The sequence below is a fragment of the Onychostoma macrolepis genome, chromosome 16 (assembly GCF_012432095.1).
Source record: "Onychostoma macrolepis isolate SWU-2019 chromosome 16, ASM1243209v1, whole genome shotgun sequence".
NCBI classification, from domain to species: Eukaryota; Metazoa; Chordata; class Actinopteri; order Cypriniformes; family Cyprinidae; genus Onychostoma; species Onychostoma macrolepis.
In genome coordinates, this window is record NC_081170.1 from 1198924 (window position 1) to 1215284 (window position 16361).

The window sequence follows — 16361 nt, forward strand, 5'->3', positions numbered from 1 at the left end:
TAAAGATAGCAAGGTAGCAAGTACCAAATACATGTGTTTCAAATAAATGTTACACCATACTGCTGCTGCTGTTTTTTCAATAAGCAAATTTAAAAGGTATACAATAAATGAAATGCCAAAAGAACATACAATAATAAACCTTTGTTTTTATCAAATTATGACAACACATAAAATATAAAAAGTTGTAATAATTTATCCAGTTTAATAAAATAAATGAACACTAATAAAATAAAGTAACAAACAGGTTTGTGTTATTGAAATGATTCCAATATTTTTTTCCACATCATGCAAAAATTTTCCGACTATGAGCCATTTACACTTAATAACAGTCAGGTGTGTTGAAACTAAACTGTCTATGAGCTTTACTGACTCACAGACACACCTGTTTTACACACGTCACTCAAACAGAACCAGGAAACTATTTCAACTCATCAGTTCAGAGAAAGAGAAACTGAAGTGTGGTTGAGCTGTTGTGTGTTTGTGTCTCTGTATTTGTGCAGTAAAATGGCAGCAGCCAGAGTTTATCAGGATGAGTTCTTGTGTTCAGTGTGTCGGGATCTCCTGAAGGATCCAGTGGCCATTCCTTGTGGACACAGTTACTGTAAGAGCTGTATTACAGGCTGCTGGGATCAGGAGGATCAGATGAGAGTCTACAGCTGCCCTCAGTGCAGACAGACCTTCAGTCCAAGACCTGCTTTAGCTAGAAACACCATGCTGGCTGAAGTGATAGAGAAACTGAAGAAGACCAAACTCTCTGCTGACTGTTACGCTGGAGCTGGAGATGTGCAGTGTGACGTCTGTACTGGAAGAAAATATAAAGCCGTCAAGTCCTGTCTGACGTGTCAGGAATCTTACTGTCAAACTCATTTTGACCATCATGAGGAATTTCATTCACGTAAGCCACACAAAGTGACTGATGCCACTGGACGACTGCAGGAGATGATCTGCCAGAAACATGAGAAGCTCCTTGAGGTTTTCTGTCGCACTGACCAGAAATGTATATGTGTGCTGTGTACGATGGATGAACATAAAAACCATGAAACTGTATCAGCTGCAGCACAGAGGACAGAGAAACAGGTATTTAAAACTAGACACTGATGAAATATTGCTGACACTTATTTCATATGTGTTTATATCGGCACTAATATTAACAGCTTACAGCATTCACACATGGCAACAGAAATGAACAGCAGCCTCAACTAGAGTTTCACTGTTTGCTGAAAATGCACTGTAAACTTTATCAACACAATATTTCATAAAAGAGACCTTTATTAAGCAACATAAAATAATGGAGTGAACTATTCACCCATTTTCTGACAAAATATACACTTTCATCAGTCAAAATACATGCTCTGCTACACAGCAGAAACACTGTCAGTGTGAAGCTGTAAGTCTGTGTCAGTTTCACTTTTATAATACTTAATGCTTTTAGTGTGAAACAAATGATCAAATATCCCTTGTGGAATTTGAACCTATAGCCACTAGTTCCACCTTTACTGGATTCACATGATGATTTAGTGCCAGTAGTTTTATGAGACATTTACTATTGTAGAACCTGGTCGAAAGGGCATACACATATAATCTCAACTCAGCACAACACATTCCAAGGAGTTTACCCTCCATCGCCGAGTCGTAATGATTGACAAATGACCAGCACAACTGTCACGAATCTGGTCTGTGAACTTCCATTCACTCACCACCAGAGGTCACTCACTCACCACAGTTACTTTTGCACTACACCCACTGTTGCACGACACCTCCACACTACAGTTCCTATCATTCATTGCACTGACGACACGCACACAGCTCATTGCACTGATCACATACAGCTGATTCCCATTTGCACACCGTACTTAAGCCATGGACTTTCTCTCCCTCACTGCCGAGTATTGTATGCATTTATCGCTGCCCTACAGAGCCCTGTTAGTTTCCCTAGTCTTGCCTAGTCTTGGATTGTGTTTTCCCCTGCCTGGACTCTTGCTTACGTTTTGGATTACCTCTCTTGTCAAGCCCCTTTTGATACTGTTCGCTGTCGTCTGACCCACGCCCGTTTTAGATAACTCTTTGCATTGCCTATGTTCTCCGTGAACATCGCGCTAAACTTAGGGCTGCAGAGAGGAAGTGGCACAAATCTAAAAACTCTACTGACCTTAGTGCGTATCAGTCACTCCTCTCTTCCTTCTCTGCAAATATCTCCATTGCTAAAACGACATACTACCACAACAAAATCAACAACTGTTCAGACTCTCGCACACTTTTCAAAACTTTCTCTTCTCTGTCCTCCTCCCCCTCCTCCTTCATCAACTCTTACAGCTGATGCCTTTGCAATTTTCTTTACAAATAAAACAAGAACAATCAGTGACCAATTCTTCTCACCACAAAATGATAACTTCTTACCGACAAATACACACTCTCTCACCTCCTTCTCTCCTTTCTCGGAGGCGGAGATCACCAAACTCATCCTTTCCAATCATCCCACTACCTGTCCGCTAGATCCTATCCCCACTCACATTATCAACACCTCTCTTCACACTGGTACATTTCCCACAGCATTTAAGCAGGCTCGGGTAACCCCACTGCTTAAAAAACCCTCTCTAAATCCAGCACTTTTAGAACACTACAGAGCGGTATCCCTTCTTCCATTCATTGCAAAGACACTTGAGCGAGTTGTGTTCAACCAACTCTCTTTGTTTCTTGCACAGAACAATCTTCTGGACAACAACCAATCTGGCTTCAGAAGCGACCACTCTACTGAGACTACCCTACTCTCGTTTACAGAAGCCCTGAGACTGGCAAGAGCGGCTTCCAAATCCTCTGTACTCATCTTACTGGACCTGTCTGCTGCTTTTGACACAGTTAACCATCAGATCCTCCTGTCCACTCTCAGAAAGATGGGCATTCTCAGGAACCACGCTCCTGTGGTTCGAGTCTTACCTCTCAGATAGGTTCTTCAGGGTGTCTTGGAGGGGTGAGGTTTCAAAATCACAACTTCTGGCTACTGGGGTTCCTCAAGGCTCAGTGCTTGGACCACTTCTCTTCTCCATCTACATGTCATCATTAGGATCGGTCATTCAGAAACATGGCTTTTCTTATCACTGCTATGCTGATGACACTCAACTCTACCTCTCATTCCTACCAGATGATCCGACGGTAGCTGCTCGCATTACAGATTGTCTGAGTGGCATCTCTAGCTGGATGAAAGACCATCATCTTCAGCTCAACCTTGCCAAGACAGAACTGCTCGTGGTTTCAGCCAACCCATCACTCCTCCACAACTTCTCTATGCAGCTGGGTTCGTCAACCATAACTCCTTCCAGGACAGCCAGGAACCTTGGAGTTGTGATAGATGATCAGTTAAGCTTCACAGACCATATTGCTACAACGGCCCGGTCCTGCAGATTTGCCTTATACAACATTAGGAAGATTAGACCCTTCCTGTCTGAGCAAGCTGCACAACTCCTTGTCCAAGCTCTTGTTCTATCCAGACTGGACTATTGTAACGCGCTCTTGACAGGCCTTCCCGCAAGTAGCATCAAGCCTCTACAACTGATCCAGAATGCAGCAGCCAGAGTGGTCTTTAATGAACCGAAGAAAGCTCACGTTACCCCTCTCTTCATCAGGTTGTACTGGCTACCAATAGCCGTTCGCATCAAATTCAAGGTACTGATGTTTGCCTACAAGACGACAACTAGCACTGCACCAATATATCTAAACTCACTAGTTTACAAGTGAACGACGCCTTGTGGTGCCATCACAAAGAGGTACCAAATCTCTCTCACGGACTTTTTCCTGGACTGTGCCCATCTGGTGGAATGACCTCCCGATCTCAATTCGAACAGCTGAGTCTTTAGCCATTTTCAAAAATCATCGAAAGACACATCTTTTTTGCCTGCACCTGACCAACTAATACTAACACTTACCTATTATGTCTGTCTGTCTTAAAAAAAAAAAAAAAACATAGCTACGTCTATTGTGCTGGTCTAACTGAGACTTGTCATGGCACTTGTATACTGCTGCACTCTCGATGGTCTGATTGCTTCTATTGTTCTCATTTGTACGTCGCTTTGGATAAAAGCGTCTGCTAAATGATTAAATGTAAATGTAAAATGTTATACTTGTCTGCTATTGTTCGACCCTGCCTGTTAAGACCATGTCTCTGATCAATAAAAGCTCGCACATGGATCCGCATGTCTCTCTTCTCGTCAGCCCCGTAACAGAATACTCGGCCGCACAAGGATCCAGTGGCTTTTCATATGGATATTGGCCAGGTATGGACACTGCAAGACTGTTATTAACACTCGAGCAGGGAGTGCGATCGCTCGAGGATTATATACAAGAGTATTTAGATCTAGCCTATTTTTCTGATCTGCCGGACTGTGTACTCATAGACTTCTTTTGCGAGGGCATTAACCAGCCGCTCAAATCGTGACTAATTCGTGAGGGTCCCCGTTCGTCTTTAAGTGATTTTATGGACTTTGTTTACTGTGGGTATCGTGAAAGAGGAACGCGACGCCGCACTCATTCGTGACATGATGGCCGCACTAGATCACGCTCACAAAATGGCGGACACAACAGCGCCCCGTTATATCACAGCAGAGTCCAGTCCAGTCACAGCTGATCTTCATGAGATAAGTCAAGTCACCGTTGATCGTCACGAATCAAGCCAAGTCAAATCTGATCTTCACGAGTCAAGACAAGTCACAGCTGATCTTCATAAGCTAAATCAAGTCACCCTTGATCGCCACGAATCAAGCCAAGCCAAAGCTGATCTTCACGAGTCACAGCACGCCACAGCTGTCCGTCCAGAGTCACAGCACGTCACAGCTGTCCGTCCAGAGTCACAGCACGTCACAGCTGTCCGTCCAGAGTCACAGCACGTCACAGCTGTCCGTCCAGAGTCGGGTCACGTCTCCGCTGACCTTCCAGAGCCGGGTCACGTCTCCGCTGACCTACCCAGATATTCAAGGTCAGTTCCTCGTAATCCTAGTCTGGTATCTAGTGTGAGGGATGCACCGCTGGTGTCTGCACGCGCAGCTGGTATCCCCAAACTCACTCACCCTAGCCCTTCTGTCCCTGAACTGAGTCCCCTGTCTGCAGCGCTTCCCATGTTGGGGATCACTTTATGTTGCGTTTGGGCTGCGTACACCACCACAGAACTGCTCGAGGTAGCCGCGTCCACTATGACCTCTCCAGAGGTGGCGGCTGAGGCTGCATAACCTCCTGAGGTAGTGGCGCCCACTACTGTGTTCCCCGAAGCAATGGAGGCCACTGCAGTCTCTCCAGAGGTGGCGGCGCATGCTACAGAACTTTTCGAAGCAATACACTTATAGCCTGTCATGTAGCGGTTGGAGGAGCCGTGGCTGAGCTCTCCATGTTTCCTGATGGTACTGCTGTAGAACCTCCAAAGGTGGCAGCATCTGCTGCAGAACCTCTAGAGGTGTTAGTGGTATCAGCCCATGAATCCTTGTCCTGCCCTGTCACTGCCATGAAGGCCGTCTGTGAACTTTTGCCCTATCCTTTCACGGCTAAGGAGGACGTCACTGAACTTTTGCCCTGTCCTTTCACGGCTAAGGAGGCCGACACTGAACTTTTGCCCTGCCCTGTCACGGCTAAGGAGGCCGACACTGAACATTTGCCCTGTCCTTTCACGGCTATGGAGGCCGTCAATGAACTCTCGCCCTGCCCTGTCACGGCTATGGAGGCCGCCTGTGAATTCTCTGCATGGCCTGTCACAGCCAGAGGGGCTGTCCCTGAACTCTCGTCCTGTCCTGTCACGGCCACGGAGGCCGCTTTTGAACATTGGCCCTGCTTTGAACCGGCCGAGGAGGCCATCTTTGAACATTTGCCCCGTTCTGAACCAGCCATGGTGGCTGGTTGTGAACTACCTGCCTGCTCAGTTGCCACCAGGGGTGTCTCAGTTTTCCCTAGGTTCCAGTCTCTGCTGTGGGTTCTTGATCCGTCATGGTGTGCTCCTGCTCTATCTGCTCCGCGGTGGTGGTTTTCAGGTCCGTCTGCTCCGCTCTGGTGGTCTTCTGCATGGTGGTCTGTTGTCTGGCTCTGGTGGTCGTCTGCTACGCCCTGGTGGTCTCTGTCACGAATCTGGCCTGTGAACTTCCATTCACTCACCGCCAGAGGTCACTCACTCACCACAGTTACTTTTGCACTACACTAATTGTTGCACGACACCTCCGGACTACAGTTCCCATCATTCATTGCACTGACGACACACACACAGCTCATTGCACTGATCACACACAGCTGATTCCCATTTGCACACCGTAATTAAAAGTCCCATGACATGCTGCTTTTTGGATGCTTTTATATAGGCCTAAGTGGTCCCTAGTACTGTATCTGAAGTCTCTTTCCCGAAATTCAGCCTTAGTGCAGAATTTCAGCCACTACGAGCCAGTCCCACAATGAGCTTTCCTTAGGACGTGCCATTCTGTGTCTGTAGCTTTAAATGCTAATGAGGAGGAGAGAGGCTGGGCAAGGTGGAGGGTGGGTGTGTGGCCTTAACCAGCTTTTCAAAATCGAAACAGTGCGGGTGTTTTTATATCACTGTATTTCTGAAGGAAACCGACTGTTTTCAGAAAATTTGGGATGTCATTTTCATTTCATTTTGCATGCAATGTCTGATAAAGCAGCGTTTGTGAGCAGAGCTCTGCTTTGTGTACAGCGTTACCACGGAAACCGCTGTGCTCCGCACTCTAAAAGCGCCTCCCGCTGGCAGAGAATGAATTTGCATATAAGCCACCACAAATAGAATCCAAGTCTGTGGGAAACACTGTACACATACTTCGGTGTTCATTTGTACATCCATACACTGAGCAACTGCCATGCTTCGCTTGTTTGCAAGCCATGATGTCTCTCGAGAAAAAAAATATTGCACTCTCCTCACACGGTAGTAGCTCATTTTCTCATGGGCGGGCAAAGCAGAGAAAGGGGAGGTAACCTTTCCCTGTATGACGACATAAAGGGAAGATTCCAGATTGGGCATCTGAGCTTTCATTTTCTCAAAGGCGAAGCAAGATACCCAGGGCTCGGTTTACACCTATCGGCATTTCTAGCCACCGGGGGACCATAGACAGGCTAGAGAAACTCATATTAATGTTAAAAAACCTCATAAAGTGACATTTTCATGCCATGGGACCTTTAAGCCGTAGACTTTCTCTCCCTCACTGCCGAGTATTGTATGCATTTATCGCTGCCCTACAGAGCCCTGTTAGTTTCCCTAGTCTTGCCTAGTCTTGGATTGTGTTTTCCCCTGCCTGGACTCTTGCTTACGTTTTGGATTACCTCTCTTGTCAAGCCCCTTTTGATACTGTTCGCTGTCGTCTGACCCACGCCCGTTTTAGATAACTCTTTGCATTGCCTATGTTATACTTGTCTGCCATTGTTCGACCCTGCCTGTTAAGACCACGTCTCTGATCAATAAAAGCTTGCACATGGATCCGCATGTCTCTCATCTCGTCAGCCCCGTAACAACAACGCCCAATTCTCTGACTAGCGTCCTGCCAAAGACTCGTAAACCACGAAAAGTTTGAGGTTGAAATGACCGCACTACATCTGCACGGATTTAAGAACAAAGAACTGCTTATTTGGAGAGGTTCCAGAGTCAGAGCGCTCGCGATACTGCGACCCCCGCTTACCATAAACTATGCTTCTGATAAACACAAACGATTGACTTATAGCTCCGTCTGGGCTTAGAAAATCACCAGAGCTACACAACGTGACACTCCTAATGACCTCAAGACCTCATCTTTGTTCTCCCACCTTCCAAAGGAATGCGCTCTTTTTCTCTTCTTGTGCAAAGAACACCCAAACTCTTATGGACTTTGCCAAAAGGACAATCAGTAAAAACTGCTGCTATTAAAGCAATATACTCAAGAGACAATATATATTAATGTAGTATTTTATGCCTTTTTAGCTTGCTGTGGTTATTAGGATTTAGGATATTTTAATCTTAACCCGATTAGTAGGTAAAATTAGTGTAGGTATTCTATATGACAAATACCTTATGTTTGATATTGAATTAAAGCTTATTTTTATAGCAATAATGTGATAAGGATGAATGTTGACTTTTAGCATCATAAGGCATGATTATAACACTTTATAGAAATCTGCTAGGATATTTCCTCCATGTGACATATTTATTTGCAGATAATACTGTATATGCACGGAATGAGGCCGTGTGGGGCGGGGCTCCGCCCTACAGAGACAATGTGATTGGATCAAACAGTGAATGGGATGGACTCAAATCAGTCTGATAAAAACAGACACCCAGCTTTGCATAGTACTGGAAAAATTGGCTGGAAAACTTGGGCGCGCTGCTTGAAAACTTGGGCGTTGTTTCCCCTGATCGCGCTGCGAACCATTCGCAGACTTAACATCAAGCTGATCATCTAAAAGAACTAAACACTTTGTCAACTTCTCACTGAAGAAACTGTTAGAACCTGAAGCTACGCAAACGAACTCTGAGCAGAACTTCTAGTGAGCGCGTCACTTTCAACGTCACAAAGAAACCACCGAAAGGGGTTCCCCAGTGACACCACACAAGGACCGCACCAGCAGCCAAAACAGCCCCGGGATTTCCTGACCAGGAAGGAAAGGGAACCGGAGAACGAGCCAGTCTGCAACTCAACTTAAAGCAAGTAAACACACAATCTCCATGTCTTGCTGAGCTGGTTTGAATTAATCTTTAAGAGTAAAGTCAAAGCCTCTGTTTGTGATGTCCTCAGGTCGTCTCTATTCTTGGAAAAGAGAATAGACCTTGCCGGAACGTGTGTATGTATGTGTGTTTTGTTAGTATTGTATCAGAATAGCAAATAAACTCTCGTTTCATTTATAAAGAATGGGCTGGTGCTATGTTTTTCAAGTTTGAAACTATTTGCCAAAGATCGTGTTACCTGTTGCTCAAAATTTCCCAACAAATTCTGTGTTATTATCGTGGCCACGAAATAAACAGAATTGCTAAGATATACTGGTTTAATGCTCGCTGGACGAGTCGTTAAGAAAGTATAAATTATACATTTCGATTAATACCAATTAATCAGATAGCGAATCTCTATGATTCGATTTCCTAAAGCTAAAATTCAAAATGAAAGTTTAAATAAAAGTTAATCTTATTACACTATCGTCTGTTTGTCCTGCAGAAGCAGCTGAAGGAGACGCAGAAGACGTTCCAGCAGAGAATCCAGCAGAGAGAGAAAGATCTTCAGCAGCTGAAAGAGACTGTGGAGTCTCATAAGGTGAGTCTGGAGAAGAAGAGAAGTTTGTCTCAGTCTCAGTTCAGACTCACTGAAGCCTGAATCACTGTGTGTCCTAACAGCGCTCTGCACAGACAGCAGTGGAGGACAGTGAGAGGATCTTTACTGAGCTCATCCGCTCCATTGAGAGAAGCCGCTCTGAGCTGATACGGCTGATCAGAGATCAGGAAAAGCAAGCAGTGAGTCCAGCTGAAGGACGACTGAAGCGACTGGAGCAGGAGATCAATGATCTGAGGAGGAGAGACGCTGAGCTGGAGCCGCTTTCACATACACAGGATCACATCCAGTTCCTGCAGGTAACACAGATCTTAGGCCACTGTCAGTTAAATGTGACCCAATTCCGATTTTTTTGCTCATATGTGAAACAGATCGGATCTGTTCTATGACAGTGTAAAGAGGAAAAAAATGCATGCATTCAGATATAGCGAGATCGGTTTCAGGCCTCATTCATAAGTGGAAATAAATCGGATATGTGCCAATGCGACTCATGTAAACAGGCAGATCGGATTTTCTGAGGCATCACGTTCTGTACGTCATTAAAGCTATGACAATTTAGTACTTTTCCACGGTTTAATTACATTATATGGGACCCATGCTGGCAAAATGAGTGTAAACGCGCACAGGCTATTTTGAGCTACAGGCACACAAAAAAAAAAAAGTGAAAAATGTTTTTATTCGAATTTGAGGTTTTCACAAAAATTTGTTAATTAAGCCCTCATTAAGCTATACCAATGCTCCAAATAGTAATTAAAAATCTAAAAGTATCTTTAATTGTATATTTTCTGAGAGGATTACCTTATCTCCGCTCGCTTCTCGTCCTGACTGTCATCTGAAGAGCGCGTATAATGGCGCTTCTGACGGTATGCGATCCCGATAAATACACAGAATTACAGTATTTCAGTATTCCCGCAAACATAATCTGTTCTGTCTTAAAGGAGACATATTATACCCCTTTTTACAATATGTAATATAAGTCTCTGGTGTCCCCAGAAGCTCAAAACCCCACAGATTAATGAAAATGCCTATTTTGAGTGGAAGCAGAAACACTCTGATTTTCGTGCCTGTTTCTTTAAATCCAGATGAGCTGCTGCTCCTGCCCCCTTTCCAGAATAGAGCTGCGCCATTTCAGCTCATAGGTGCTACAAACATCTGTTTTGGTTTTGATTATCATGTTTATCGCGCTGAAATCATGCGCATTAAACCATATTTGTTTAAACTTCTGATGGTTTTCGTAGTGTACACATCCGAAGCACATGGACAGAAAGCGACTGTCACAGCATGTGAGTAATCTAAGATCTCATTCACACACAAGTTTAAGTTAAAAACACACACGTTACAAAAACAGTCAGTTATGTCTGTGAAGGTAAACAGCTGAGAAATAAATTGCATGATTATTTTAGATCTGCGTGGCAGCAGCATACAGTAAATAAATCAATAAATCCTCTGCTCTCTTGTCTCCTCTGAGGCTGGGACTAAATAGTGTTCTGTGCTTGTCTGTGCAGCCAAAGGCAGAACAGTTAGCATGTTTTGCTCAAACTTTCACCATGGCATTAGAACTGCTACACCGTTGTCACTTGCGAAATCAAAATGACGGCGCAGTGGGTGGAAACTTACAGATTAAGGGGCGGTAATATTATAATGAGATCCCTTTGCAACGTCACTAGTGGAGCGAAATCAGACGCGCTCATTTTTTCAGAAGCTTGCACAAAAAGGCTTACCAAAGCAAAGTTACTGGGTTAATCTTTTTCACTTTTCCTTGGTTTGTAGATGCACTGGGGACCTGATTATACCACTTAAAACCTGGAAAAGTCAGATTTTCATGATATGTCATCTTTAAGTGAACGCTTGGGAAACTGATGGGGAAAAACATCTGATGTGTAACTTTATATGATGCGTGCATTACAGTAGGCCGTCTGTCTCAATGTTATCTATCAATAGCCTAAAAGAAAAGAAGGAATCACTCGTAGCACTTCATTTAACTGCTTTTGTAGTTTTCATAATTTATTTGTAATGAACACACTGAAGTGATTTTTACATTTGATCATTTGTTTTTCGTAGGCTATATGAATGCTTTTGTTTAGATGTAAAATGATAAAGGTAATGCATTATTTGTTTCTTTCTAGGCTATTTGTTCCTATACTGTTTTTTTGTTTTTTTTGCATCTGTTCTTATTTATAATCGGAAAGATAAAATAAAAAACAGCTACAGTATATTGTGATTATTAATATAGTAGCCTAATTATTAATAAAAAAAGAATTGGAGGAAAACTTTAATCTTTCTCATAATCAACCTTGCTGACTCTATATCGACTTTAAACGGGTGTAGCAGTGATTTTTTGTCTGATTCCCAAAAAATCATACATCATTTTGAAGGTCTTTTAATGGAGAATGTTAAAATAAAAATAACAAATTTTTCAAATTTGCTTGACTCGTTTTGTCAGCACAGGTCACATTATTCTCAGGAGGAAGCATGTGTGGAGGCACTAAATGACAACAACGCATGCGGGATGTTTCGGATGGTATGGCAAGTGTAAACACATGAATCGGATATGTGTCACAATTGAAAGAACGTGTAAACGGACAGCCAGGAAAAAAATCGGATATAGGCAACAAATTGGAATTGAGCATCAAGACCTGCAGTGTAAACGAGGCCTAAGTCTCAGCCTCAGACGTCACGCCCACAGAACGTTGGCTAAACGTCTGATGCATATGGCACACTTATCAGGAAACACTTGAGGAGTTTCGAAGTCGTCATCGGATTGGTTAAATTATACATGATTTCAGGGAGACGTGTGTGTTGCGTTCTTTAACGTTCTGCCTGGAAACAAAAATGCTGTGGCGCCAAACTCCCTCACGAAAGAAGAAAGAATCAGAATCAGAATGAGCTTTATTGCCAAGTGTGTTTACACACACAAGGAATTTGTCTTGGTGTTAGGAGCTTCCAGTACAGAAGTACAAACATAGTGCAGACAACACAATTAAGGTAATAAAACACTAATAATGAAGAGAATAGACAATAAATTATAAATAACAACAGTAATAAAAATAAAAATACAGAAAAGAAAAATGGCCATAGACAGAACTGTGAATGTGCATGTGTCCTATGTATGAGTTATTTACAGATGTACAGTACTGGGGTGTGTTATGTGTTGTTCAGGTGGGATAAGGCCTGGGGGAAAAACTGTTCTTGTGTCTGGCTGTTTTGGTGCTCAGTGATCTGTAGCGCCGGCCAGAGGCCAACAGTTCAAAGAGAGAGTGAGCTGGGTGTGAGGGGTCCAGAGTGACTTTCTTAGCCCTTGAGCTGTCGTGTTTACAACTGTGACAATGAGCGCTTATCAGTATAAACTAAATTCTGGATTTTCAAAAGTATGTGAAATATTTAAATTTCACGGCATAGAATCTTTAAAATATGTCCAAGAGATTTATACACCGGTCTGTAATTGTGGCGACATTTCCACGGCCCTAAAAATGACGCGCCACAAAATGAAACATGATTGTTTGCTTCACTTGTCAATCAAATGGCCTCTAGGGCGGGTCTTGGCCATTCAAAGCGGACAAAGTTCCCAGACCTTCAGCTGTCAGTCTGATGGTCTGGCTACGTGAGACTACACAGATCTAGAAGAACAGGATCATAGTGGACTTGAGCAGATCCTCCTGTGTCAGGAGCAATGCTGGGCACGTTACTTTAAAAAAGTAATTAGTTATAGTTAATAGTTACTTCTCACAAATAGTAACTGAGTTAGTAACTGAGTTACATCATTATAAAAGTAACTAATTACCAGGAAAAGTAACTATCGCGTTACTTTTTACAAAATTTTCAAATGTCAAATAACTTTTTTATGCCTCCAATATTAAATATGTTAAATTAATGAAATGGACACTAAAAAGAATAAATTATTATTATAAAACATTGTACATTAATCTACACTATTTATCTACTGACACTTAGTATCAGTCAGTCAAGCATTAATCTACACTATTTATCTACTGACACTTAGTATCAGTCAGTCAAGCATTATAATATAATATTATGATAATTTAATATTATATGATGATATAACTTAGTAATTAGAATAACCAAGTATGAATGCATATTTGTCATCAATATAAACGCACTAAGGATTAATGAGCTGCTGGGTTCATGAATATTAATCACGTTGTCTGCGTTCGCTCGAATTGATTTGCTGAAATCAAAACAGGGATGATAATAGGTGAGCGCCGGCCAATGAGAGTGTCGCTTGCATTAGCTCCGCCCACTACCAGAGAAACCGGCAGTTCTTAAAAGCTGAAGAATTCCAAAGGAACTCCGTTATTTTGACAAGAAAATACAACAAAGAATATCGTTTACATGTAGCGCGTCACTTCTGCGTGTTATGAAAGACTTGCTCTGTATCTTTCTTTGCGTGCGTGTCTGTGAGAGAAAGCGACGGCGAGGCGTGTGCTTCACACTAGAGTTTATGGTACGTCAAATACAGCTACACTGTGAATCCATTCAGATGAACTGAAATTAAATTCTAATAATATAGTAACGGCACATTTTATTGTCAGTAACGGTAACGGCGTTGTAACGGGGGAAACAGTAATTCGTTTGATTACTCGTTACTGAAAAAAAATAGCCGTTTATTTATAACGCCGTTATTCCCATCACTGGTCAGGAGACTCACAGAGAAACATTTCATGAAAGTCTTATTATACAATCATAAGTCAGACTCTGATCATCTTCTTTTGAAAGAGACAAATGGCCACACTTAGGAATCATTTATCTGAGCTCTTTCTTCTGGAAGATAAATTTAGCTGTTAAACACCACTAGCACCACCAACAGTTCAAAACTTACTAACATTTCAGCTTTTTACCTCATTTTTCCTTCTGACGTCACGGTGAACTCGATATTACCGATTCTGAGTTACATTCAATCAAAATTTAATCAGATGATCCTCAAACCTGATCAAAATAGATTTGGTAACACTTTCTATGAAGCCCATATTTATAATACATTATAAGGGTATCATCTTATGAATATTCATAAGAACAGTTTTAATGTATTATAATATTTACTTATTAGTGGTTATAGCTTTTAAGAGTATGATGATTTATAACACACAGTGAACATGTTGCATCCACTTAAGTTGCAATGGATTATATTAGGGCTGCAACAACGAATCGATTAAATCGATAAAATCGATTACTAAAAGCGTTGGCAACGAATTTCATAATCGATTCGTTGTGTCGCGCGACGCCGGAGACGTTTGATTATTAAAAACTTCAGTTGAGCGGAGCAGAGTGAACACACTCGGTCTCTCTCACAAGACGGATGCTAGCAGAGTTCGCGCCTCATAAATTAAAAAAAAGTAAAAAAAAAAAAAAAAAAACGAGCGGAGGTAGAGGAAAGATATGGCGGAGGCAGAGAAATCCGTGCGACCCAAGTCATCCAAGGTGTGGGAGCATTTCACACTAAATAAACAGAAAAAGTGTGTTAACTGCAAAATATGCAAAAGCGACATGGCATGGCACGGGAGCACCACGGCAATGATCCAGCACCTGAAACGCAAACATGTTGGAGTCTTTGATGAGGAGGAAGGGAGTTCAACAGCAGGGTAAGTCACTACAGAATCCTACTTTTGTTCCGTTTTGAAGTGAGGAATGTAATGTCCCTGGTGCTGGTGTTTACTCGTTATCCAGCTTGACAAGCATGACAAGTTAGCGTTAGCTCGTTAATAACAGTAGTAAAGCAGGGGTGGTATAGTTACTTTGCATTGCAAGACTAAAAGACACGTTTTTATTCACTCGCCTTTTTTGGACCATTCATTTTTCAATCTGTTGTCATGTATAGCTACACTGCAATAAAAGCTTTTCTTAGTAATTTTGTCTCGTTTCCAGTCCAAATATCTAAAAAATCTTAAATCAAGATTACTAGACAAGAAAAATGGCATGAGAAAATTAAGTGATGCTTAAAACTTCTGTTTGAGATTATATCTCATTAAGATTATTTTTCTTACCCCATTGGCAGATAATTTTGCTTGTTTTAAGCAAACAATCACTTAATTTTGAGGTGTTTTTTCAGAAAACAAGACATAATTTCTTATGCTATTTCATGTGTCTAGTAAATGTATCTTGATTAAGATTTTTTAGATATTTGGACTGAAAACAGGACAAAACTACTCAATCAGAAAAGCATTTTTTGCAGTGTATATTCTGTGCTTTGTCCCATATAGGTTATTATTGACAAATATATTTGTGTGTGTTGTACTTTTTAAATTTAATTTTAAAGTTCTTTTATAGCACTTGGTCATCTTAAGCTGTGTTTAAATGTGGTGTATAAATGAACCTTGCACTTACTACAATGATGGTAATAATTTAATGAATAAGCTTCAAGTGAACTTGAGAGAGAGAGAGAGAGAGAGAGAGAGAGTGAGAGTGTGTGTGTCTTGTCTGTAATTGCTCTTTGGGTTACTTGCCTATACACAACTAGTAACTAAAACAAGTATGTATGTATGTATGTATGTATGTAAGTATGTATTTAGTTGATGTAAAAATTGTGCTATTACACATACTCATACTATCTTTTTGATTCCAGAAAAAAACAGCAAACCATGAGAGGCTTCTTGATGGGGAATGCATCATGTACACCACAGCAAGCCGCTGTCTTGACGGATAGTATCCTCAACATGCTCGTCACTGACATGAGGCCTCTGTCGATGGTTGAAGATGACGGCTTCACTAAAATGATCCACACCTTGAACCCTGGTTACACTCTGCCCTACAGGACTCACTTCACAAAGCTCATGGAGAGAAAATATGAAGAGACATTCAAGGAAGTGAAAACTGCAATAAACACCAACAACAGCAAACTTGCTCTCACCACTGATGTATGGACAAGTGTAGCAACTGAAGCCTACCTTGGCATTACATGCCACTACATCACAGATGACTGGGACATGCAGTCATTCTGCCTCACCACCATGCCACTGCAGGACAGACATACTGCATGTAACATTGCAGAGTGGTTGGAGCAGGTAGTGGCCAGATTTGAAATTCCTCCTAGCAAAATCATTGCCATAGTCCATGACAATGGTGCTAATATCGTGGCTGCGCAAA

At 42.0% G+C, this 16361-nt stretch overlaps 1 protein-coding gene across 1 annotated transcript in view; it reads left to right on the top strand.

The window, feature by feature from the left end:
* The first annotated feature begins 475 nt into the window (after positions 1-475).
* Positions 476-16361, top strand: part of LOC131521357 (tripartite motif-containing protein 16-like) — a 43176-nt gene continuing 27290 nt past the window's right edge. The window contains exons 1-3 of the mRNA XM_058745985.1: positions 476-1077; positions 9153-9248; positions 9329-9562. Of these exons, the coding sequence (XP_058601968.1) occupies positions 505-1077; positions 9153-9248; positions 9329-9562 (903 nt within the window). The 5' untranslated portion in view covers positions 476-504. The remainder of the gene's footprint in view (positions 1078-9152; positions 9249-9328; positions 9563-16361) is intronic.